The sequence below is a fragment of the Hippopotamus amphibius genome, chromosome 6, assembly GCF_030028045.1.
Source record: "Hippopotamus amphibius kiboko isolate mHipAmp2 chromosome 6, mHipAmp2.hap2, whole genome shotgun sequence".
In the NCBI taxonomy this organism is placed as follows: domain Eukaryota; kingdom Metazoa; phylum Chordata; class Mammalia; order Artiodactyla; family Hippopotamidae; genus Hippopotamus; species Hippopotamus amphibius.
The window spans coordinates 62,112,551-62,135,960 of NC_080191.1; the positions used below are offsets into that span (position 1 = coordinate 62,112,551).

General features: G+C 47.0%; 2 protein-coding genes across 3 annotated transcripts in view; one reads left to right on the forward strand and one right to left on the reverse strand.

Moving 5' to 3' along the window:
• The window catches only part of IGF2R (insulin like growth factor 2 receptor), a 104,285-nt gene that overhangs the window by 7,865 nt on the left and 73,010 nt on the right, over positions 1–23,410 (forward strand). For both annotated transcript variants that reach the window (XM_057738060.1, XM_057738061.1), the window contains exons 2-4: positions 11,673–11,806; positions 21,158–21,282; positions 22,822–22,920. In XM_057738060.1, coding sequence (XP_057594043.1) covers positions 11,673–11,806; positions 21,158–21,282; positions 22,822–22,920 — 358 coding nt within the window. The remainder of the gene's footprint in view (positions 1–11,672; positions 11,807–21,157; positions 21,283–22,821; positions 22,921–23,410) is intronic.
• On the reverse strand, positions 16,384–18,033 carry LOC130855108 (basic proline-rich protein-like). Its single transcript, XM_057738062.1, has one exon. The coding sequence runs from the start codon at positions 18,031–18,033 to the stop codon at positions 16,384–16,386; it is 1,650 nt and encodes a 549-aa protein (XP_057594045.1).

The window sequence follows — 23,410 nt, forward strand, 5'->3', positions numbered from 1 at the left end:
TAAGTGAAGAGTCTCGGCATTAGGTCAGTGATATTTTTAGCTGGTTACTCTGCACCCCTGGGTTCCCCGTTAGTGCCTAGGGTTTTCTGCCTCAACCAGAGGGCATTTCTTCTTTATCCATTTTATACACTGGCACCCCACATAAGAGTCCCTTTCGAGAAAGACACGTCTCCAAAAAAAGACACTCCAAAAAAGTTTTAAAACCACTGGGCTGTGTGATTCTCAGGGTCCATTTTGCATCCAGAACTCTGTGGTTCTGAGGTATATATCCTTCAGGAATCCTTCAGCTCTGAGTAGCAGAAAGCCCACTCGAGTTTGCTTACACCTGGAGGTGTGGGGCTGGGGCGGGTGCCAGGTACTGTATGTCGGGCAGCCCCAGGACCTTTCCTACCATTTTCTTGGTATCGTCTCCTCCTTCCTGTGGTGGCTGCATTAGTCCACCGTCCAGGGAGGAAGAGCGAGCCTCCTCGTTCGTCTTCCAAGGACTTCTGCACGGGTGTCCGTGGTCAGAAGGGGCTCCCATCCTGGCTTCCCTGGAGGGGGTGGGTGCTGGATTCCAGGGCGTCTGATGTAGGTGGAGACCGGGCGCAAGAATGCAGGCCAGTGGGATGGATATGAAAGCCCTTCCTTCGTCAGCTCTGCTTTGCTGTACAACTTAAGAACCAGCTGCCACTGCTGGGGTTTTGAGGTGCCCGAAGCAGTGTGTCACACGCCTATTTCTGTCCTCATGGTAACTGGCCTGTGTGCGTGCTCCACAGTGGGTGGGGAGAGCCCAGTCCCTCTAATTTCTGTGAGCGTGGAACTTGCCCTTCAGATCATCCAGAGACCTTCGGTGGGACTGTGCTGGTGCTTTTAGATCCTCCCGTGAACCTACGGAGGGCCGCTTCCCCAGGGGGAGGCAACAGGGTCCTGAACATTTCACTGTTTGTTGGGGGCTGGGAGAGGCTGTGAAAGTGTCAGTTTTGGTTTTGTTTTGGGATATGGAGGGACCGGGAGAGATGAAGGGATATGGGAACAGTGACATGTGGCCTTTGCCAGTGGGCGGCCTGGGAGGAGCTGTCCCTTAAATCAGAGCGTTTGTGCTTCAGTGCACATACACGTGTGTGCTAATAAAACTTGCCGAGTGCACATGGAGCGCTCATCCAGGAGTCCACTGACCACTGGGTCTTGATTGTGTGTAACATTAATTTGTTGCCACCTGTGTGATTCCTCCTAGTTGAAAACCACTTAGACATTTAAAAAACACTGTTTTGTACTGAAAGCCACTCCCTAGCACTCTGGTTCCTCGCCTGTGGCCTGCAAATAGAAACCCAAACCACCAGCATGGAAGTGCTGAAGGGGTGGCTTCCTAGAAGTGACAAGGGCGTGTCTCCACTGAGTCACCCTCAGTGTCCTCCAAGGCCCCTGCCCCTCCATCTGCTGTCTGCCGGAGGAGTGTTACTCACCACAAAGTGAGAAGCCCACAAGGCTTTCTCTCTCTCTCTCTTATGCATCTTGAGAGTTGATCCTTTAGAAGCAGCCATGTGAGTTAGACGCTTGGGTGGACGGGCTGAGCGAGGCAGGGGAGAGAGGAGTGGGTGGGGCTGTCTCACGGACGGTGCACTGTCCTGAGGTCTTTCTGTAGGCAGAGACCTCGAACGAAGTGAGGGTGGAACTTGCGCATCTAACAGGGGAAGGGTGTTCTAGGCAGAGGGACTCACATATCAGATGTTCCGGCCGGGATGCTGGCTGACGTGGTCGGGAAGTGGCTTTGGGGCCTTCGTTGCTGCAGCAGTGTGAGCAAGGGAGAGGGTGGAAGGCAGGACTGTTTAGCAGAGGATTAGCTGCGGGGCCAGGTCCCACAGGCCATCAAGAATGACGCTGAAGAAGAATGTATGTGTGTATGTCACCTCGCTGTACAGCAGAACTTAACACAACATTGTAAATCAACTATACTTCAATAAAAAATATTAAAAAAAAAAAAAAGAATGACTCTGGCTTTTATTCTGAGGGAGTGGGAGCCTGGGAGGATTTCGAGCACAGGAGTGACCTAAAGTGGGGGTGGCCCTAGGGAGAAGCTGGGATTTTTGATGGGCCAGGTAAGAAGTGACAACAGATTGGACCAGGGTTGTGGTGACAAGGAGTCAGATTCTGGATACTTTGAAGGTGGAGCTGATAGATTTGCCGATGATTGGATATGGGATGTAAGGAGAAGAGGAAAAAGGCTGACTCCTTTTGTTTTTGGTCTGAGCAGTTGGAAGAATGCAGTTGCCATTTTCAGAGAGGGGGAGGGTTGTGGGGAAAGCACATTTAGGGGCCGCCTGGAGAGCTTGGGTGGAGGTAGTGACAGTGTTTGTCGGTCATTCAGTGAAAGTGTGTGGGTGGTGTGTGTGGGGGGGCATATAGTTGCTGTTCTTTTAGATGAACTCAGAAAGGTGATAGCTGAAATGGCACAGTGCTTCCTGTGCCTAGCCAGGTGTTAGGGTTTCTGAGTTGTGTGACCCCAGCATCTTCAAAGCAGAGACTTTTCTCCTGTAACAATCTCACTGGCCTTTGTGAAGAACTCACCCCTGATAGCAGCCGTGCTGACAGCCTGGAAATTAGGAAGGCAGACTTTCTCTTGTACTGAGGGCTCTGAAGGAAGGGTACTGGGTCTCAGAGGGTTTGGGGGACACTGGTGATGGCCTGTGAGGGGATGGAGCCTTAAGGTTTGATTTCTATGTATGCCGTGGGCTGGGTTGACGTTAAAGGCAGTTGAATTCCGACATCTGTATAATTAAGGAGGAGGTTTAGCCTGTAATTCAACCCTTCTTTCTGTATTTGAGGACTAGAATATAAGAGCATCCAGATTTTAAAAAGGTCCTCGCCGAATGGGGTTTCAAGTTGAAATCCTGGCCTGCATTCTGGTACTGCAGAGTTGATGGGAGCAAAAATGCGGGGGGTGTAGCAGACGACGGACAGGCAGGTCCTTCCTGGTGGATTTCTGTTGTGGAGGGCACTTGCCAATTTACTAAGAATCCCTGCCTTGCAGTGCTCTTGAGGAAGAGTATCTGCTGTCCTTTTGCACAAGTTTCTGATTCATCAGGCCTCTGTTCTGGTGGCAGGTGGTGGCTACATGGCATGAGCTTGGGTGGGCCAGAGTGCCTGTCCTGTCTCCTGAGATATCCCAGGAGGTGGCTGGTGGTGGTGGTGGTGTGTGTGTGTGTGTGTGTGTGTATACACGTGTGTGTGTACCCTGAGCTTCCAGTGTCTGTCTTGAACTGCTCCTTGGAGATGGCCCCAAAGCAAGGGCCTGCCCCCTCCCTTTCTCTCTTCTTTCCAGGGCCTGGCAGTGTCACGTGACAGTCCTTTAGGAAAGACTTACCAAGCCAACTTTTTTGTAAACTCAGTTTTTAAGCAGTCTGAGTCCTGGTGTTGATCCAGGTGAGAGCTTAGATCCTAGTCTCTCAAAAGCTCCGCGTTCCCAGTCTTGATTTTCCTCATGGTGGCTGTGGGGTAGCTCATTTTGTGGACTGGGAAGGTGGGGCTCAGAGAGCTTAAGTGTGTCCCACAGGGCTGGTCAGGGTGGGGCAGGGCTTAAGCCCAGGTCTGTGGGCTCCTTCCCTGGTGCCCTGGCACCTTTCCGGGGAGGTCGCCTCTAGTTCACATGACCTCTCCCGGTCACTCAACTCATGATGCTGGTTTTAAAAGCATCCCTGACGACCCCCTGGCGCCTTGGCCTCTAACGCTGACTTAGAGCCTCGCCTCCATCAGATCCCTCTCCAGAGAGCTGGCTTCCTGCTCCCAGACCCTGTGTAACTACCAGGGAAAACCAGAGACGAATGTCTGGCATTTCCTTGCTTTTTTTTTTTTTTTGCTGGCCCCGTATCTTTATCCACAGCTTTGTGGGTTTGTTAGAATAGGAAGTGAAGTACTTCCTATATAAGCTTTGGCCATGATGCTGTGTCACATTCATGTGTTCCCCCCGCCTTCAGATCAGGGTGCATATTTGTTGTGCCAAATCAGATTTTTCTCTCTTAGTGTTAGCAGCAAAAAGTTATTGACAACAGTGGTTGCATTACGCTCTTGAAATTTCTGCTGCGAATGTCCATTTTGGAAACCCTGCCTCTTTCCATGATCTCCTTTCCCCTGGCCATTTCCTTCCACCCTCTCCCACTTCCTATTTTAGGAGATTGTTCCAGATTTTTGAAGGGTTGGTGGTCTGGAGGTATGAGCTGAGAAACTATCTGATATTGATAAGAGGCAGTACTGAGCCACAAGTTTCCTAAATATTCTGTTAGAGGACTTGGATGCAGGACAGAAGCAGAGAAATCTTTTTTGATGTTCATGTTGGAAAGACTTTGTGTTCTCCTTGTCTCCCAGATTTGGTATGTGCTGCTCACTCTAGATTCAGAAAAACATTGCTCTAGCCAGTGACCATGCTATGTGAATTTAGCTCGTATATCACCAACTTGGTCTTTTAAAGGAAGCCAAATTATAGATTCACACGTGCTTATTAACTTCATTACTGATTCTATCATACCTCTATCCTGCTTTATGTACTAATGATTGTACACCAGTAATCAGATGTTTAACAGGCACATGGCCATTACCATAACCCCAAGACTCATGGGAAGTGAGTGAGCTAAACTTTCAAAAGAATGTGGCTGTGTGGCAATAGGTGAGGAAAGGATGGAATGAAGGGTTATGGAGCTATTCTGTGCTGCAGGGAAGGGACTCCGTTTTCTAAGATTTCTTTTTTTCTTTAAGAGGTTGGGCATTCCATACATTTTATAATTGAACCTTTTTTTAAAGTTTTTTTGATGTGGAACAAACTTTTTGCTGTGGACCATTTCCCAAGTCTTTACTGAATTTGTTACAATATTGCTTCTATTTTATGTTTCGGTTTTTTTTGGCCGAGAGGCATGTGGGATCTTAGTTCCCCCACCAGGGATTGAATGCACACCCCTTGCATTGGAAGGTGAGGTCTTAACCACTATAATTGAACTCGATGTATTTCATTTTAGATGTTAGCTATTTTAAAGACTGGCAAGAACCCCAAATGATATTTGCAGGGTGTTGCAGTTTTGCAGGTATTCAGTGATGATATTTTGAAAACTTGAGGGGCGTCACATTAAGACACCAGTGTCAGATAGTTGAGAATAACTGTCCAGTTGTTGCCCTCTGGCTTTTTCTTTTGACTGCTCTCTTCTGGACAGATGTTTGTACCACATTCAGTGGAGATGGCTCTGTGTTTCTCTTCATGAAGCTTTCTCTAGGCAGTTGTGATGGTCAGTTAGATTTGCTTCTTCCTTGGTGCCCTTGGATTGGTCCCGTTTTGACCAGGTTGGGTTCTCAGTGTGGCATTTGCCGAGCAGGATTGGGAAAGTAGAAACGCCTTCCTGTTTCTGGGTTGGTTGACAGTACGCTGTTTGTGTACTTCCTTATAATTGGTGATCTGCCAGCACCTTTCAGGATATTATGAAATGTAAACCAAGTGAGGTTAAAATGGAACCTCTGTGCCACGGAACTGACGCAGACCAACTGCTGTCGCCCAGGGTAGTTTCGGCAGAGGCGATGGGATTACCGTCCGGCAGGTGGTCTCAAGCTTTCTTTAACCAAGGGAACGAGAGCATGTGTGCTCAGCTTATACCTTGAGATGAGTTGTCCGTGTCCAGGGCGTCCCTCAGCCTCAGAATTCACTTTACTTGTTTTTAAAAATATATCTATTTAGTTAATTTATTTATTTTGGCTGCGCTGGGTCTTAGTCATGGCTCGTGGGATCTTTAGTTGTGGCATGTGGACTCTTAGTTGTGGCGTGTGGGATCTAGTTCCCCAACCAGGGATTGAACCCAGGCCACCTACATTGGGAGCGTGCAGGCTTACCCACTGGACCGCCAGGGAAGTCCCCAGAATTCACTTTAAAATCATACATCTCTTAGGGCTTCCTAGGTGGCGCAGTGGTTGAGAATCCGCCTGCCAATGCAGGGGACACGGGTTCCATCCCTGCTCCAGGAAGATCCCACATGCCGTGGAGCAACGAAGCCCGTGCGCCGCGACTATTGAGCCTGCGCTTTAGAGCCCATGAGCCACAACTATTGAGCCCATGTGCTGCAGCTACTGACACCCACGTGCCTAGAGCCCATGCTCTGCAACAAGAGACGCCACGGCAGTGAGGAGCCTGCGCACCACAATGAAGGGTAGCCCCCACTCACCACAACTAAAAAGAACGCCCGCGCACAGCAAAAAAAAAAAAAAAGACCCAACACAGCCAATAAAAGCAATCAATCAATCAATCATCCATCGCTTAAAGTCGTCTGTCTTGTGTGTGACTTCTGCCCTCTCCCCTGTTCCCTGCTGGCTTGATGGTGTGATTGCAGGGTATTATCCCAGTTCCTTACTATTGGACTCTTGGCTGAGGTTTTTGGAGGGCAGCTTCGTGCTGAGCTAAGGAGTCATTTTAAAGGAGGGTGTGACTCTGAGGCAAGGAGAACAATATAGATGTGTTCCTTCTTCGTGGAATCCTCAGCCAGCCTGGATACAGAGGTGAGGTGAAGGCGACCAGTGGGAAGGAGGGGGCTGCGGGAACTGATATCCTTTCCACGGAAACCGGTTGGGTGAGGGAAGAGAGGCTGCAGAAGGCAGTGCCTCTGGTGTTTGGCAGTTCACACGACGCAGAAGAGAAAGCAGAGCTGGATGGACGGGGTGGTGGTAAATAGCGGCAGTCGTTGAAACTTCGGCAAGAACTCGCGCTCCGACGAGGGTCCCGTCTGTTGATCCGCTTGACGTGACGCAGCCTGGGTCTTCACAGAGGTCCCAGCCTCGCCGCAGGGGCGGAGCTCAGGTGCATCCGCGCTCTCTGGAAGTCGACGGGCCGCACAGGAGCTGCCATGTGAGGGGCATCTGTTGTGACACGATGTAAATTCTGAAGTGCCCTGGCATGGTTTGCCAGCTTCAGTGTGAACAATCGAAAGTAAATATTTTCTGAAAAGTTAAAAAAACTGTAAAAAATTGCAAGTAAACGAGGCAGTTTGCCTTCGTGTAAACACGTGCCTTTGGAGCTGAGACAGACCTGGTGTACGCCTGGCCTTGTCATTTCATACCTGTGTGATGTTGGGCGAGGGGCTTCATGTCTCTGAGCCCTGGCGTCTTTGACTGTGAAGTGGAGGAGTTTGAGAGAGTTGAACGACGGCCGGAGGTGCTTGGGCGGCTTGCCGAGTGGCCGTCAGCGCCTGCGGTGAGCGTTTGCTGTGACGCGTTCGTACTTCACTGGCTGGTTTCCTTCCCACCCTGCGAGCATATATTGATTCTGTCCATTTGTATGTCAGCGAGTCATTATTCTGGGGCAGAGGACACTCCTGTCCAGAGTCACAGGGCAGTTGGGATGCCAGACACCTAAGAAGATCTAGCGATGGGTGGTGGGAAGTGCCGGGGGGCGGGTATCAGAGCTAAGGACACGGCGGGGACCAGCCCCCGCGGTCTGGGGGGCATCGTCCATGCACCGTGTGTCTAATCGTCAGGTTTGCTTTGAAAATAATTTGGAGTTTTTAAGAGTGGGAGGGGGACATTGGCCAATGAATGACATGTTATACTCTGGAAAATGAGGTAGAATGGCAAGGATTTTGCTTGCTTTTGCTAATTTTCAAACGCAGGGCTCTTGCACAGGTGGTTTTGTGTCCAGAAGAGCATTTCTCACTGGGATTAGGCAGCGTCCTCGGAGGATATGCACTGAATTTTGCAAGACTAGGAAGTGAGAGGGACTTCTGGGTGATGTTTCCCGTGGACCACCTGCTTCCTCTGGCCTTCGTGGTTCTTCTGCTCCACTTCTTTGCATCCTGTTTCCCACAGATGAGATGGAGGACAGCATAGAACTGTGGTGTCTTGTAGAAGAAGCCTTGACCTGATATGTGTCACAGTTTCATAAAAATGCCCACTGGGCTTTCATGCCTAACCTACTGCAGAAGCTGCTTGTAGAGCAAATATATTTAAAACATTTGTGTGTGTGTGGTGTGTGTGTATGTGTGTCTGAGTGAAGACTACATGTCCACACAACTTGCAGATAATTTCTTCCATGGTTTGGTTCCTGCTAAAAGTTTAAATTTTTAATATTACAGCTTAGTTTTCTCTTTGGTCTAATATGTTGGTCTCATTTTTTCCTGTTAGTTTTTTTCCCTCTTTACTTGTGTAGGTGCAAAAAGCTTAGTTTAGAGTATAGAGTTTTCTGAGGATTTCAGCTGAACAATCTCAGTTGCTTGACTCTTAAATAAATCATACCGTTGGGTTTCCTTATTTTGGCTATACGTGTTCACTTCATGTACAGAATTTTCTAGTGGAAAACTTTTGGACAAAAGGTTGTTATTCTTCAAATGAATCATTCGGTGTTATTTAGTCTATGTACTTTTATTGTTTCTGACCATGGTGCTTTAAAACTTTAGCATAAATTTAAAGAATGATATCAGCCTAGGCCATTCTGGTGGTTTGGCCTTCAGTCTGGCAAGGAGTCTAGAATCATCTAGTTCCAAACGTGTAATTTTCTTAGAAAGTGCTATCAGGTATTTATATGACTTTCAAGTTTAATGAAGTCGTCTTTAAAAAAAAATTTCCTACTAGCAAAAGCTTATCTAGGTGATGAATTTAGTCTAACTGGGGGCATAGCAGGATACGCTATAGTTTTTGGAATATGCTCTGTGAGTTTTCAGATCAGTGATTTCAACAGAATGATTATCTGTGAACTCCTAAAATGATACAGGCGCTGGGCATGTGTGTCTGTTTTAAAGCAGATATGTGTCCATTGGAATCCAAGCATTTCAAATACTGACGGCCTGCAGATGCCCTTTCTCCATTTTTAAGGGAGGTGACGAAGGACTCTTTGCCCGAGTGCTGCAGTTTGGGTTTGTGAGTCGCTACCCTGTGGTGAGTGGTTAAATCAAACCCCTGAAAATACCCAGCACTCAAGTACTTTCACAGGATCCTCCCCACCTTACCTCCCATAACCACTTACCATTTTGATAAATCTTGACGGAAAGCAAATACGGAATACAAATAGAGAAAAGAAATATAATTGACTGGAGCAACGTCTTTCTTTCTAGGAATCCTGATTTCCAGATAATCAGGACAACATTCCCACTTTACTCTTTTCCATCTCTTTTCTGCTCCACAGACACACATTCTTTACATCCACCTTATTTAGCTGTCACCTGTGCAAAAAACAGCAGTGGGTTTCTGTTTTAAGAAAAGCGTAGCATTTTCATGTGGATGTCTTTAGAGCTGATTCCTCATTCTAAAATACCTTCACACATCTCTCATGTTCTTAGGATTATGGAACACTTTAATGATGCCACTGCTTTAAATTTGGCTTTAAGTTTGATGTTTGCTATCCTGGAAAAACTTAGGGGTCCCGAGTAAGAGACTCACGATTTTCCTTAATTAACTGTAATTAGTAGAAAAGTTTAATACTCTACAAATAAAAACACTAGCTTAAAATTTTAAGGAAAGATCCATAGCATCTTTGAGTGGCCTTTCTCTGCTTCACGTACACAATCAAAACTGGTTCCTTTAATCTGTGTGACCAGGTATCCCCATCTCCCGGACCTCATCTTCTCCTGGTCTCTTCATCCATCTTGCTCCAGCCACAGGGCCCTCCTTTCTTTTCCATCCACGTGCTAAGTGTATTCCTACCTCGGGACCTCAAAATGGCTAGTCAGGCTGCCGGAATAGTCTTCCCACCATGGCTCCCTCTGGGTTGCTCTTTTTGTCACTCAAGTCCCCACGTGAGTATGATTTCAAAAGACTTCTCTGATGATGTGAAGTAACTGCTTGGTCATTTCCTATCACGTTCTGCTATTTTGTTTTTGGTAAAGCATGCCTGTGTTAGGCGGTGGAATTTTCCTGTGTATTTCTTTACCTGTTTATTTTCTGTCCGCCCCTGGAATGTACACTCCAGGAGGGCAGGGAGTTTTTGGTCTGATCATTGTTTGATCATTGCGGTACTTCTCACTAAGTACTTAAGATATTTGTGAAGCGAGTGAATGAAAGTGAAGGTCTAAAAACACAGGCCTTGATGGATGACTTGCTCGCACCTGGTGTTAACTGGGTCATTTTCTCAGGCTGTGTAGCTCTCCTGACTCTGGGAGGTGACTCTAACGTGTTACCAGTGAAGAGGCTGAGAGTTCAGTGGCATCTGCATTTGAGCCCAGCCGGGCACTTAGCAAAGCATGCCAGCCTGGTGTTCAGGCTTCAGGGACTGTGAGAACTCCCAGGGGCATGCTCTGCAGCCCAGGTCCTTGGCTTCCTGGCAGGTGGAGTCGATCAGTCTCTAGACCTGGGTTCAGGAGAATGCTTGGCTCCTCTCCTGCCGGTAACCCCACTGTTGGGGTTCCTCCATTGCTGGGTGGGGCTCCTGGGGAGACGGCCTCTGGGCAGAGAGGGGGATGTTGCCTGGTGTTTTGTGCCTAGTCACGGCCCTGTGGAAGGGGAGCCCTGGCAAGTGGACTGCTCTGGGGGAGTGCATTCTCTCAGCAAGCTGGTACTTTTTTGGGTAAACTCCTGATGCATACACATGGTCTCAGGGCTTAGCAACCTCAAGGTCTCACACCCAGGCCCTGCACAGCTTCAGGATAGGCCTAGCCTAAGCGCTTCTGATATGATTTATCTTCCTTCCTTTCAACAATACTGTTGCAGTAGTGTATCTTTGCGTTTTGCAAGGGACTTTTATTTACTTTCCTCAATTCCTGTCTAACCTTGCTGAGGAAGTTTTACAGAATGGACACAAGATTCTTCCTGGGAAGAGTGGAGAATTGAGAATGATTGCTATGACAGAACTGACAAAGCATTACAGTTGACCCTTGAACAGTGTCTTAGGTGTTAGGAGTGCCACCTCCTACTCTCTCCACCCCTGTTGGAGATTCACATATAATATTATAGTTTGTGCTCTGTATCTGCAGTCTGCATTTGTGGATTCAGCCAGTCGTGGGTGCTGTGGTTCAGAATGTGGCAGCACAGTACTTAGTGAAAAAAAAATTCACATATAAGTGGACCCAAGCAGTTCAAACCCATGTTGTTCAAGGGTCAACTGTATTCTGTCCCAAGTGTGCATATTGATTCCTCGGCGATTACTCATATCTACTTTGCCAGAGGTTTGAACAGACAGTGAGTTTTAATGCATGTGAATGCTTGATACAGTGAATCAACCCAAAGCAAATTTTGTCTGATTCTGGACCAGTGGCCTTGTGGCACAGTATCATCTTGTCAGTTCAGATCTGAACTGCAGCTGTCGAAGGGAAAACCAGAGCTACAACTGTCTTTCGTAACATAACTAGTTGTTAATGAAGATAAAGTTAAAAACAATCATTTGTCTTTTCAGCATTCCAGTGTGATCGGAAAGGTCACTATCTTAAAATTCAACATGATTCTTGAGCAATTAGATATCTGAGCTGATATTCTTAAATTAATGGTAGAATTTTAAGTATTTTAATGTTCATGGTGTTTTGAGTCTGCTTTAGGGCGGATTAAACCAGAGTGAGGTGGTATTTAGTGGTTTCTGCCCTGGCTTCTATTCATCTTAACATAGTTTGACTTTAGTATTTTTGGCTAATGAGAATGTATCTTCTAGGTTAGGGTAGTCTTAAGCAAATGTGGCTTGAATGTGAAACTAGAGAGAAGTTGAATTATTGGCAGATCAGTGACAGTGACAAATTGCTTTTCTTCCTTTCTAGTTATACATGGGAAGCTGTCGATACCAAAAATAACAAGCTTTATAAAATCAGCATCTGTGGAAATGTGGCCCAGTGTGGACCATCAAGTGCTGTTTGTGTGCATGACTTGAAGACAAACAGCTTTTATTCTGTGGGTAAGTGAAACTACTCTTAAATTACTGGATGTGCAGGATCCCAATTTTGCAGAAATGCCTCTGTGTATATACAGCTGTCTATACAATTATGCATGCTTATGATACATAATATACATTTTATGTTTTATAGGAGTTAAAAGTGGTAACAATTTAAATGTCCAGTTTGAGACCAGATTAGGTTACTCGCATCTCCATCTCGGGGACACTGTGCAGTCAGTCATGACGAAGAGTTACGAGCGGTTGTGTTTATTGATGTGGAAGGATCTTCCTACATGGATCTGCCTTCTCATGTTTTTCTTAAACTCTGTCTTTACTTTTCTCCCCTTTTCATCCCATCTCCTCTAGTGCCCAGCTCCCTTCCCCCTTGTATCTTTCTGCTTTCTTCTGTGGTGCTTTGAGTCTCAGGCAGTCTGTATTCACATGGGGTCAAAGATGGTCACCGGTTTTGGGCTTACCCTAAAAATTGAATAGTGAAAAGGACTGCCCATCCCAGAGGAAAAAGCACAAACCTTTCTTTCCTAGGGCTCATTTCATTTCTCCCAAAGCCCTCTTTTTTTTTGTCAGGATCCGTTTCCTTTGGAAGGATGATGGGTCTAAGTGGTTGACAGCCCTACCAGGTTACGTGGAGTGGGAAAGGGGCAAATGCCTAAAGAGACATAGCACAGACATAAAAGCAGCTGGTGTCATCCTTGGATGTGATGGCATGGATATTGGTGGTGACCTTTGACCAAGACATTTTCAGTAGCGAGGTCTGATGGTGAGGGTCAGTCATGAAGTGGAGACAGCCTGTGACCGGGGACAGTGTGGCAGCGAGGAGAAGGGTACTCAGTTGGTTTTGGGATTTGGGAGGGGCAGCTTACTTTGGTAGTCCCATCTGTCATCTCAAATGGAAATTCCTAAACACAGTTAAAAGGGCTTTTTAGAAAGTGATGTTTAGAGTAAGAAGAGCGAGGTCTGGGAGGTCTGCTGGTCGAGGTCCAGCGTCTGTTTGGTTTCCCTCTCTCCTGACATGGAGACGGCCTGGACTGAAAACACTGGTAACAGGGATTTGAGGCCCAGGTTAGAGGTCTGAGAAAGCACCAGCTTGTTCTGAGCACTTGGGCCAAATTTTATTATTTTGTGATATACTTAAAAAACTTGCAAATGAGATCACCAGTTTCCTGGTTGGAATGATTCATAGAGAGGCCACAAGTGGGCCCGTTGGCCAGTGTTACTTAGGTTTTCAGAAAGAGGAAAAGTAGTTTTCCTCTTGGCTTTATTATAATACTTGGCTATAGTATTTTTGGCTAATGAAAGTGTGTCTTCTAGTTTGTGGTAGTACAGTATACTGTAGTGTAACATAGATGGATACCAGATGCACACAAGTCACTAGGAGGATGATCTGTGAGGTTGGCACAAAATTTGAGAATGACAAAGTTAGGTAGGCTTTGAAAGCCAGGCCAGGATAGTTGATATTTTCTGGGGTAGGTAGCGGATCCGTTATAGGTTCTTTGTGATGGTAATGGGGGCGGCAGTCTGATAAAATGTGCTTTTAGAAAGCTGGGCCTGATAGACTAGGAGAGGTTGGTTAAAAGGGAGAGTTAAAAAGATGAGTTGTTACTGGTTGACGATGATATAAACCAGCTGTTTCTAATCTCATTTTACTCCCAGACACACATGACATACTTTTCCTAGGGCCTCAAACTCCCCGAGGGAGAGAATGGTGTGCTAGATGATGTGTACTTTCAGCACTGGTGGTTATTGCCCTGTCCTTCAACTCAGGAAAGCACACTAGTATGAGCAAATGAGAGTGACATTAACATTAGCCTAGATGATCTTGAATCAGGTCTAATTTTGCTGATTTGTGTTATACGGTAGAAGTAACTAAATTTGTTATTGTAAATTTGGTTTTATAACTAAATAAAAACTAAATTTGGTGTGCACTTATATGCCAGGTGTTATGTTTTTAAGTAGAGTATCTCATTTAATTCATTCAAAAACTTTTGAAGTAGATGATCCAATTTCCCTCATTTTATAAAGGAAGAAACTGAAGCATTAAATGGAGAGGCAGCGTGCCAGAGGTTGCGTGGTTATGGGTTTGAATGCTAACAGGCCAGCTGCAGAGCCTGTGGATTTATTCAGGGTTCTTGTTCTGCCAGTCACAGGGTCACATGAAACAGTTGTAGTGCTAATATGGGAACTATGGTGGGTAACTTGAATTCCTGGCTCTTGGAGGACAGCTGGAAACTAACATGAACTTCCTAGAAAGGAAAAATAATGTGAATTTTGAAAATAGCCACAAAAACTAGAGCTCCCAATAGATTGGAGGAACAGAAGAGCTAGTATAACAGTAGATCCAAATATATACGAGAACTTAAAAATTTGGTTGTAATTAAGCTATTTATTTGTTAGGAAACATTAGACTTCTCCTTCATATTGTGTAACAGAAATTATGGACAATAGAACATTGGGAAAAACCTAGTAAAACAGAAATATAATCTGGAGGAGGTAGGAATTTCTCTTAATAAGTCATAAGAAAAACAACCCAGTAGAAAAATGGCAAAGTCTAGGAATAGGCAGTTCACAAAAGAAGAAATCCAGATGGTCAATTCAACTTCATTAGTAAGCGAGGCATAAATGCAAATCAAAGCAATAAGGAAATCTAGTTTTCCTTCAGTCCCATCAGCAGAAGTGTAAATGGTTGAATCATGAGTATTGGCGAGCCTAGCAACGGGCACATTTGTACATTGCTGTAGGAGGATGGTTGTCTATAACCCTCTGGGAAGATTATTGTTGATGTGAGTTTTATACTGCCTGCAAGGGCAGTTTTTGTATTTAGAAACAAATATTAAGATCTCAACTTTGTAAAAATATTACATTATTTCTTATAAAAAATCCTGTATTCTTCCTTAGGCCAGTGATATTGTTACATGTATAAATCTGAGTTTAGCAGTCATTTATATAGACTCTGTGAACAAACATTTGGTTCCATTTACAACCTAGTTGAATCATCTTCACATCTTAAAATGATTTATGCATTTTTATATATTTGATTTCTCTTTAAAGTACTTCAGATGTCTAATCTGACAGTAAAAACTTAAGGACTAATAATAATTCTTATAAATTTAATAGTTAAATGTAGAAATATGATAAACCTGAAATTCTCTTAGCTGTTCTAATACTGTCATAATTCTAAATCAATTGCTTGATAACCTTTGAATTAGTTATGAAATTAAACATTGCAAGTATGTAAAAATACTGAATATGTTCACATTCCTCCTAACATCCTAAGTATTAATACTATGGTTTTCATTGAATTAGTCTTTCTGGGGGTTAAAAACTAGGTGTCCACTTCATGAAGGCTGTTACAAGCCCATTTGACCACGGTAACAGATCCACTGAGGAAGGATGCTTTTAAGTGAGGTTACTCACCACCAAGGCCTGGGATTCTGACTGGCTTCTTATAGGTGACCTAGGTATAGGATAGAGTGAATTCAGTTGTAGTTGCTGGTCATGTGACTTCACTTACTCTGAGGAGCCTGACCCCGACTTCAGGTGATACTGTCTGATTCTTGTGTGCACTCACAGAAATCTACAACAGCTATCCAGGTTGATCACTAGATTGCATTTTGCTTCTGACTATTAATATGTGAAAATGACTTTTCCTCTTATGCCTTATATCTTTCATTTTCTAAAATTATATAATTCTGTTGGATGTTTAAGATGATATCTGGTTGAGTTTTAGGTATAACTCATGTTTTTATCTCATTTACAATCTCTCCTGGTTGTCTGGCATTATCTGTTAAATTAAAAAGCTTAGATTCCTGTAACGTACTTTTGTCATCTTAACCAGTGGAGAAATTTATACTGTACGTAGATTTTTGTACAAAAAAATGACTTGTAGCATTGGTAATTGTGGCAAATACACTGAAACAGCCTAACTATGGGGATAGTTCAATAAATTGTAGTATATTTTATTCTGATTTACTTGGTTAAATCACATCATAATAGATACACGTATATATAAATATTTTTAAAACAGCCAACACTTAATATTCATTTATTTATTCATAACAAATATTTGAATGAATCAGTCACCAAAACAGACAAAAATCCCTCTTCTTATGGCACTTGCAGTCTAGTGGAGTGGGAGACAGACAAGAACAAACAGTGGCTAAGCGGTATACTAGACTGTGATGAATGCTGTAGAAAAGAAAAGGAGGGAGAGTCAGGAGTGTTGGGGGGTCTCAGGAGTGTGTTCAGCAGTATTCAGTGGAGTAGGTGTCGCTGAGAAAGTGACATTTGAGTAAAAGACTTGAAGCTGAAAAGCAGTGAGTCACATGGCTCTGGGGGAACAGCCAGTGCAGGGGACAAGGGGAGGGGGAGTGTCCTGGGCCGGTGATGGGTGGTAGCAAGGGTAGAAATCTCTTTTAGAGTGTTCATATAAAGAGGAGCGGAAGAGTGAGGCAGTAGCTGTAGGGCACAGCTGGACAGAGGGGACTCTTAATTTGGTGAAATAACGTGAAACACTACACGTGGAAGGACACTATACAACAGAGAAGGGCCGCGAGGGAGGCCGTGCTGGAGCACGTCGGAGGCTAGCACGGAGCGGGCTGGCGGCCTGGCTGGCAGGCTCTGAGCGAGGTGCTGAGGAGGGCCGGTGGCCGCGCACTGGGCCCGGAGGCCGCCGGTGGAGGCGCGATGGCCAGACCCGGTAGCCTCAGCGAGGCCGGGTTGCGAGCTCGGCTGGGCTCGGCCGCGGACGCCGAGGGTGGCAGGCGAGGCCTGGCAGGCCCGGACCGTGGTCTGGTCGGAGGGGCTCTGGTGAGTGCGGCCTGGCGCGCAGGGTCTGCAGGACCCGGCGCGGCCTGGCCGGGGCCGCGTGGCCGGGGCTGGCGGGCGCGGGCGAGCGCGGCCGGGAGGGCCTGGCGCGCAGGGTCGGGAGGACCCGGCGCGGCCTGGGCTGTGGAGCGTGGCCAGGTCTGGCGGGCGCGGGCGAGCGTGGCCTGGCGGGCGCCCTGGCGTGCAGGGTCGGGAGGACCTCGCGGGGCCGGGCCGGTAGCGTGTGGCCTGGTCTGGCGGGTCCTGGTGAGCGCGGCCTGGTCTGGCGGGCCCGGGCGAGCGCGGCCTGAAGGGCCCGGCCTGGAGAGCGCTGTCTGGAGGGCCCAGCGCGTGGTCTGGTGGCCCCGGTGCGGTCTGGCGGCCCCGGCCGGGAGACCGCGGTCGGGTGGACCCGCCACGGCCTGGCGGGCTCGGCAAGTGCGGTTTGGCCTGGCGGGCCCAGGCGAGCGTGGCCCGGTCTGGGGGGCCCGGCCTGGAGGCCGCGGTCGGGCAGGTCTGGTGGGCCCGGGGTGCGTGGCCTGGTCTGGAGGACCCGGCCTGGAGAGCGCGGCCTGAAGGACCCGGCGCGGTCTATTCTGGTGGGGTCTCGCCAGTGCGGTCTGGTCTGGTGGGCCCGGGAGAGCTCGGCCTGGTCTGGCGGGCCCGGCCTGGAGAGCGCGGTCTGGATGACCCGGCGCGGCCTGGCGGGCCCTGGTGAGCGTGGCCTGGCGGGCCCGGAGCGCAGGGTCTGAAGGACCCGGCGCGGCCTGGCCTGGAGAGCTCGGCCTGGTCTGGCGGACCCGGCCTGGAGAGCGCCGTCTGGTGGGCCTGGCGCGTGTGGCCTGGCTTGGAGGACCCGGCCTGGAGACCGTGGTCTGGAGGACCTGGCGCGCACGGCCTGGCGCGGTCCGGAGGACCCGGCGCGATCTGGCGGGCCCGGCGAGCGCGGGCTGGTCTGGCGGGCCCAGCGAGCGCGGCCTGGTCTGGCGGACCCGGCCTGGAGAGCGTGGTCTGGAGGACCTGGCGCGCGCGGTCCGGCGGGCCTGACGCGGTCCGGCGGGCCCAGCGCGCGGTCTGGAGGACCCAGCGCGCGGTCTGGCGGACCCAGCGCGATCTGGCGGACCCGGCCTGGAGAGCGCGGTCTGGAGGACCCGGCGCGGCCTGGCGGGCCTGGGCGAGCGCGGCCTGGTCTGGCGGGCCCGGCCGGGAGACCGCGGTCTGGCGGGCCTGGCGCGCGCAGCCTGGTCTGGAGGACCCGGCCGGGAGAGCGCGGCCTGGAGGACCCGGCGCGGTCTGGTCTGGTGGGGCCGCGCCAGTGCGGTCTGGTCTGGCGGACCCGGCCTGGAGAGCGTGGTCTGGCGGGCCCGGCGCGCGGTCTGGAGGACCCGGCGCGGTCTGGCGGGCCCGGCGAGCGCGGCCCAGCCCATTTGGCGCCGTCCTCGGGAGCTGGCCGTGGGCCTGGCGTGCTGGCCGCCGCCCCGCAGTCCTCGCCCGGCTCTCGTCCGGGGAGGACGGCCAGGCTGGCCGGTTGCCGCGGTTGTTTGCCGCGGTTCACTGCCGCGGTGCACTGCGGCCTCTCTCCGAGTGCCGGGGTCGGCAGTCGGTCCCAGCCGCCAGGTGAAGCGGGCAGAGGAAGAAGGCAAGGTGGGCAGACGGGCGCGATGCCGATGGGGCCTGACGCTGAGGGATGCCGGTGCCCCGCGCCGCGGCAGCAGAGATCGGCCGGATCCCTCCCGGCCCGAGGCCAGGGCCCTTCTCGCTTTATTTTCAGAGCAAGCCCAGTAGTTATGAGGCGCCCCCAGGAGCTCTGGGCACAGGGCCTGACGGGGCCGCGGTGTGGGGGGACAGGAGGCGTGGGGGGAGGGTCTTTAAGGTGGGGGGCCCGCGGCCTGGGTGCGCCCCCTTCTGGCCACTGCGCGCGCCGCTTCCCGCCGGCCTTGCCCGCCCTCTGTGTCTCCTGGAGCGCAGCGCTGCAGGGGCGAGTGGAAGCCCCGCCCTGTCTCCCGGTCCCAGACATGCCCACTGTAGGCGGGGCTATGGGCGCTGTCCATGGGGCGCTGTCCTCGGTCCCGGAGCCTCTGCAGGGCTTCTGCACCTGTTTGGTCAGAAAAAAGATTTTCAGACACCTGGAGTTTCAGGCAGAGAAGGAGGTTTCTGGCAAACCTTTGTCACGTAGGCAGGCAGGAGAAAGAACCGCTGAACTGTTAGTCTGGTGCTGTGGGTCTGAAAGCCATTATCTCCTCCCCATTGACGTCTGTATTTTTAGCCCGTTCTTTCTTTAATTTTTCTAAAAACTTTTAAAGATCTCTGGCATATGTATCAGATTGGACCAGTTGTAATCCTGAGGTCATGACACGCACTCATCATTAGTCTGTGAACTAATCTCTTTCTTTTTGTTTTTTAATTAGTTGTTTTGGATAATGCAATGAACCCCTTCTCTAACAAAATCTAGGACCTTGACAATAACCACTATCTCTGTGATCTTCCAACCTCCTGTCTCTCTTCACTGGAGGTAATCATTCGCCCACATCCTGTATTTGAGCTTTTTTTTTTTTTTTTTCCTTCTTTCCTCTCTTTCCCAGTCTGTCTGTCTCTTTCTCAAAAGTTTGCTGTATGTGGTGTTTTTAACTTTAGAAAGTATGTATCATGCTGTGTGTAATTTTGGGGGACTTAAATAGTAACAATATTATATTGCTGAAAAACAATTATATTGTTATCTTTCACTGTGATTTAGTTCTCTGACTCCTATGTGATATTGTGTAGGTCTACCAAAGTTAATTTATGCACTCTTCTCTTCAAGGGCATTTGAGTTGTTTACAGGTTTTTAAAAATTAATTAATTTGGCTGCGCCAGGTCTTAGTTGTTGCATTTGGGATCTAGTTCCCTGACCAGGGATGAAACCTCGGTCCTCTGCATTGGGAGCGCAGTCCTAACTACTGGACCACCAGGGAAGTCCCTGTTTCCAATTTTTTGCTAGTGTGAAGAACACGAGATGTTCTTTCACATGTTTCTTGTTATAGATATGTCCATGGCATTCGCATATGTATTTACCTAAGAGTTGAATAGCTAGGCCATAGGGTAGGTGAATGTTCAATGATAGGACACAATGCCACGCCCACTTTTGTAGTGGTTGTACCAATTCACACTTCCACCAGCAACATAGGAGAGCTCTGGACCGTCTCTCCTCCAACATTTGGTATTTAATTTTGTTGCTAGAGTGGCCAGAATTGGTATGCCATGTGGTCTTGATCACCAGTGATGTTGAACATGTCTATGTATTTATGAAGATGTTTTTGTTCTGTCTGATCATGTCTTATCCATTTTATATTGAGTTATCTATTACATGTGATCAATTCTTTCCCTTTAGAAGCTTTAGAATTTTCTTTTTGCCTTTGGCATTAAAATCACCATTCTGTGACTAGGTGTGGGTTTTCCCATGCTCTCTCTGTCAGAGGTAATTTGTTTTCTTTTATTTCCTAAAATTATAAAAAACACATTTTTTTTTGTTTGTGTGTAAGTATATGTATTCTTGATGCTAGTTCTTTGCCAGCTCTGGGTATCTCCTAGTTTATAACTTTTGTTTCTTTTTTCCTTAAGCTAATTTTTGTGTGTGTGTGTGTGTGTGTGAATGTAAACTTTTAAACTTAGTAAGCCAAATGTGTTTTTTTTTTTTTTTTGTAGTTATTGCTTTTGAGGTTTCAGTATTTTCCTATATTAAGGTCTAAAAAATAAGTATATTTTTTACTGAGAGTTAAAATTTGGTTTTTGATGTTTACATCTTATAATTCATTCAGAGTTGATTTTTGTATACGTTGCTAAGTAAGGATTTAGTTTTTATATTTTTTCCATATGGATTGCCGTTTTGTTTCCAGTTTTCATTTATTGAACAGTCTCTTGGCTCACTGACCTGACACACTTCTATTGTTTATCAAAGTTTGACTCATAAATATGTCTGTGTACTCCCTGCTCTGGTGTCTTGATCTCTGTTCCGGTCTGTCAGTTTCTGTTCTTATGCGGATTACCATCATATTGATGTCATATAGACTTTTTATTGTAATAATATCCCAGGCAAACTGAGAATTGATCACCATACTTGTGGCCCATTCTAAAGAACTTTGCTTTTATAGCATATATGATGGGAAGTTATTGAAAAATTGCAGCAGCCAAGCTATATATTCTGACTTATGTTTTTGGAGGCAAGGGGCCCGGTTAGAAGGGTGTTGCCAGAATATAGGTGAGAGGTGACAGTGGGTTCAGTAGTTGTAGAGATGGAGAGATGTGGGTGGATTTGAGATGAAGATAGAAGCAGTAGAACTTTCTAATGTGATAGATTAGAGAAAGATAGGACTTAGTGCAATGTATTTGGGGCTTGAACAGCTGGGTGGATGGAGATGCCATTCCTAAGATGGAGAATTCTGGGAAAGGGGCAGTTTGTAAGTTTATAAGCTTTCAAATGAATTATCGTGCCATTTTAAATTTGCTCATGCTTAGAAATAGCTTTATGGTTCTGAATGTTTTATAGCTTGTTCATGCTCTTTTCTCTCCCAATAGGTGACTCCCTTTTGAAAAGCACAACCAGCTCTCTTCTGGAATTCAACACAACAGTGAGCTGTGAGCAGCACAGTGGAAATCACAGAGTCCAGAGCAGTATCACCTTCTTATGTGGGAAAACCTTGGTGAGTCCACACAGGGTCATTTCTTTTAAAAATGTTTGTCCCTGGGGGCATTCTTGCTGTAGTAGTATTCTAGGACAAATAAGTGAGCAAAATTAAAAACACAAGCAAACAAATAAACAGAAACCCTAACCAAATTACTGTCACCATTAAGAGCCAATAAGTAAACAAACTCTAAGCCTATAGTTACAATGTTTAAGTGAAACTTGACCCACATCCTGTGTAAAGCTACAATGTAAAGATTAGGGTGTTTAAAGTCAAAGCCCCCCATTTAATGTTTATGTTACAGGCTTTTTTTTTTTCTTTTTCCTTTCAGAAATTTCTTCTCCCAGCATTTTATTTTGATAGTTTTTAGGGCAATGTGTTTATTTTTTTAAACATTTGTCCTCATTTACATTACATTGAACAGATTAACATCTATCTAGAAGAAGCCTTGGCCAAAGGGTAATGGGGTTCCCGGCTTTTGGGGTATTACTAGTGTTTGTTTTAAAGCATGATGTTTGTTCTCCCTCTCTGCATATTGTGTCTGATTTTTTGATTTTAATCTTTAGTATTTAGAAAGGGACTCTCAGCAAATGATTGCTAGCTTTTTAGGAAAAGCAGTTTGTATACAAATCCTATGAATGTTCTCTTATCAGAGTATGAATCCAAGTGTTTAGAAAAATGAGGTTGAGGGAAACTCACATGGCTACCAGATTGCTTTGAAATATCATTTTTAGAATTTGGTGCTGTGACTTGCATTTTCAGGCCCATGCTGTCTTGTCTGAAGAACTTTAAAAATAGGACTTATATTAATTTTGGACCAGCCCATCAGTTGCACTATTGTCCGTATTGAAACCTTGGGAAAAAGTCTGTTTGCAGGGTATGAAATCTGGAGGTCTAAGTTACAGAATAAGCTAGCTCTTGTTTGAATTTTAACTAAATTTTCTTCAAGAATTCTGTGTTCACCCTACGAGAACCAGAATTCCTTAGATTTGCACATGGGGGTGTAGAGCTAAGTTCCCGCCATGTCTTATTAACCAGCCACACTGTGGCTGACCATTTCGGAGTCATCGCTGGTTCCCTGTCTGTTGGGAGGGGCCGCCCTCAAGTGCGGGGGCGTCTGAGTGAGGCTGGTGCACGAGCTCGGTCAGGTCCAGATGGGCCTCCTCCCTCGGCTTCCAGGAAGTATGAGGTCACATTTTCTGGCTTTGGTTTTGTTGGCATTTGGTTCACAGAACATTTGGAGTTTGAGAGTGGAATGTCTATGAAGATCACTTCCCATGAGCTTACTGTACTCACATAGTTGGGGCAGTAGAACAGTTTTGGATCAGTTATAGCAGATTCCAACATGATTTTATGAAGCTTTTGTCTCAGAAGTTTTGGGTTTGGGAACTTCTTGATGACCTTGTGTAACTAAAAAACAGTTGTGTGTCACCCCCTCGCCCGCCGCACATGCTGCTAGTTTAAAATTTTTCACTAGCTTTCACAGTTTCTGACTTAAAAAAAGAACACTTTACGACATGCAGTATGCTAACTTATTTTTACTTTTTTTAAAAATAGGGAACTCCCGAATTTGTAACTGCAACCGACTGTGTGCATTACTTTGAGTGGAGGACAACTGCAGCCTGCAAGAAAGACATATTTAAAGCGAATAAAGAGGTAACAGGGGCCTTTCAAGGTTACATGCTTGTGAAGTACATTCTGGGACCTTTAGGATTTGAAGTGCTGACACCAACCTTTTGGAGTAGAATCCTTTCTTGGGTTTTAAGCTCCATTTGAGCAGAGACACCCTGTAATTGTTAAGTTGTCCTGGATGGTTCTTGTTTTTAGGACAAGGCATTTTAAATGTACAGGATGCACTGGAAATGCAATGGCTCACTCGTGTTAGAGCAGGTTAGTGCTTGGTTTCTGATGCCACGCAACTCAAGAGCTACGTCACAAGTGGAGCTTGGGTTTAGATGATCATGCTGCCTGCAGATGCCGTCTCCTCAGCCGGGGGTGGCTTCTGGACACATTGTGGATCCAGGTCAGGTGTGCCTGGCCCTTCAGGTCTTTGCCAGCTCACCTGAAACTAGATGACTATCATCATTACTTCTGCTCTGCCTCTGGTTCTGCGCACATGCTCTTGGTGATTGAGAAAGCACCCTCT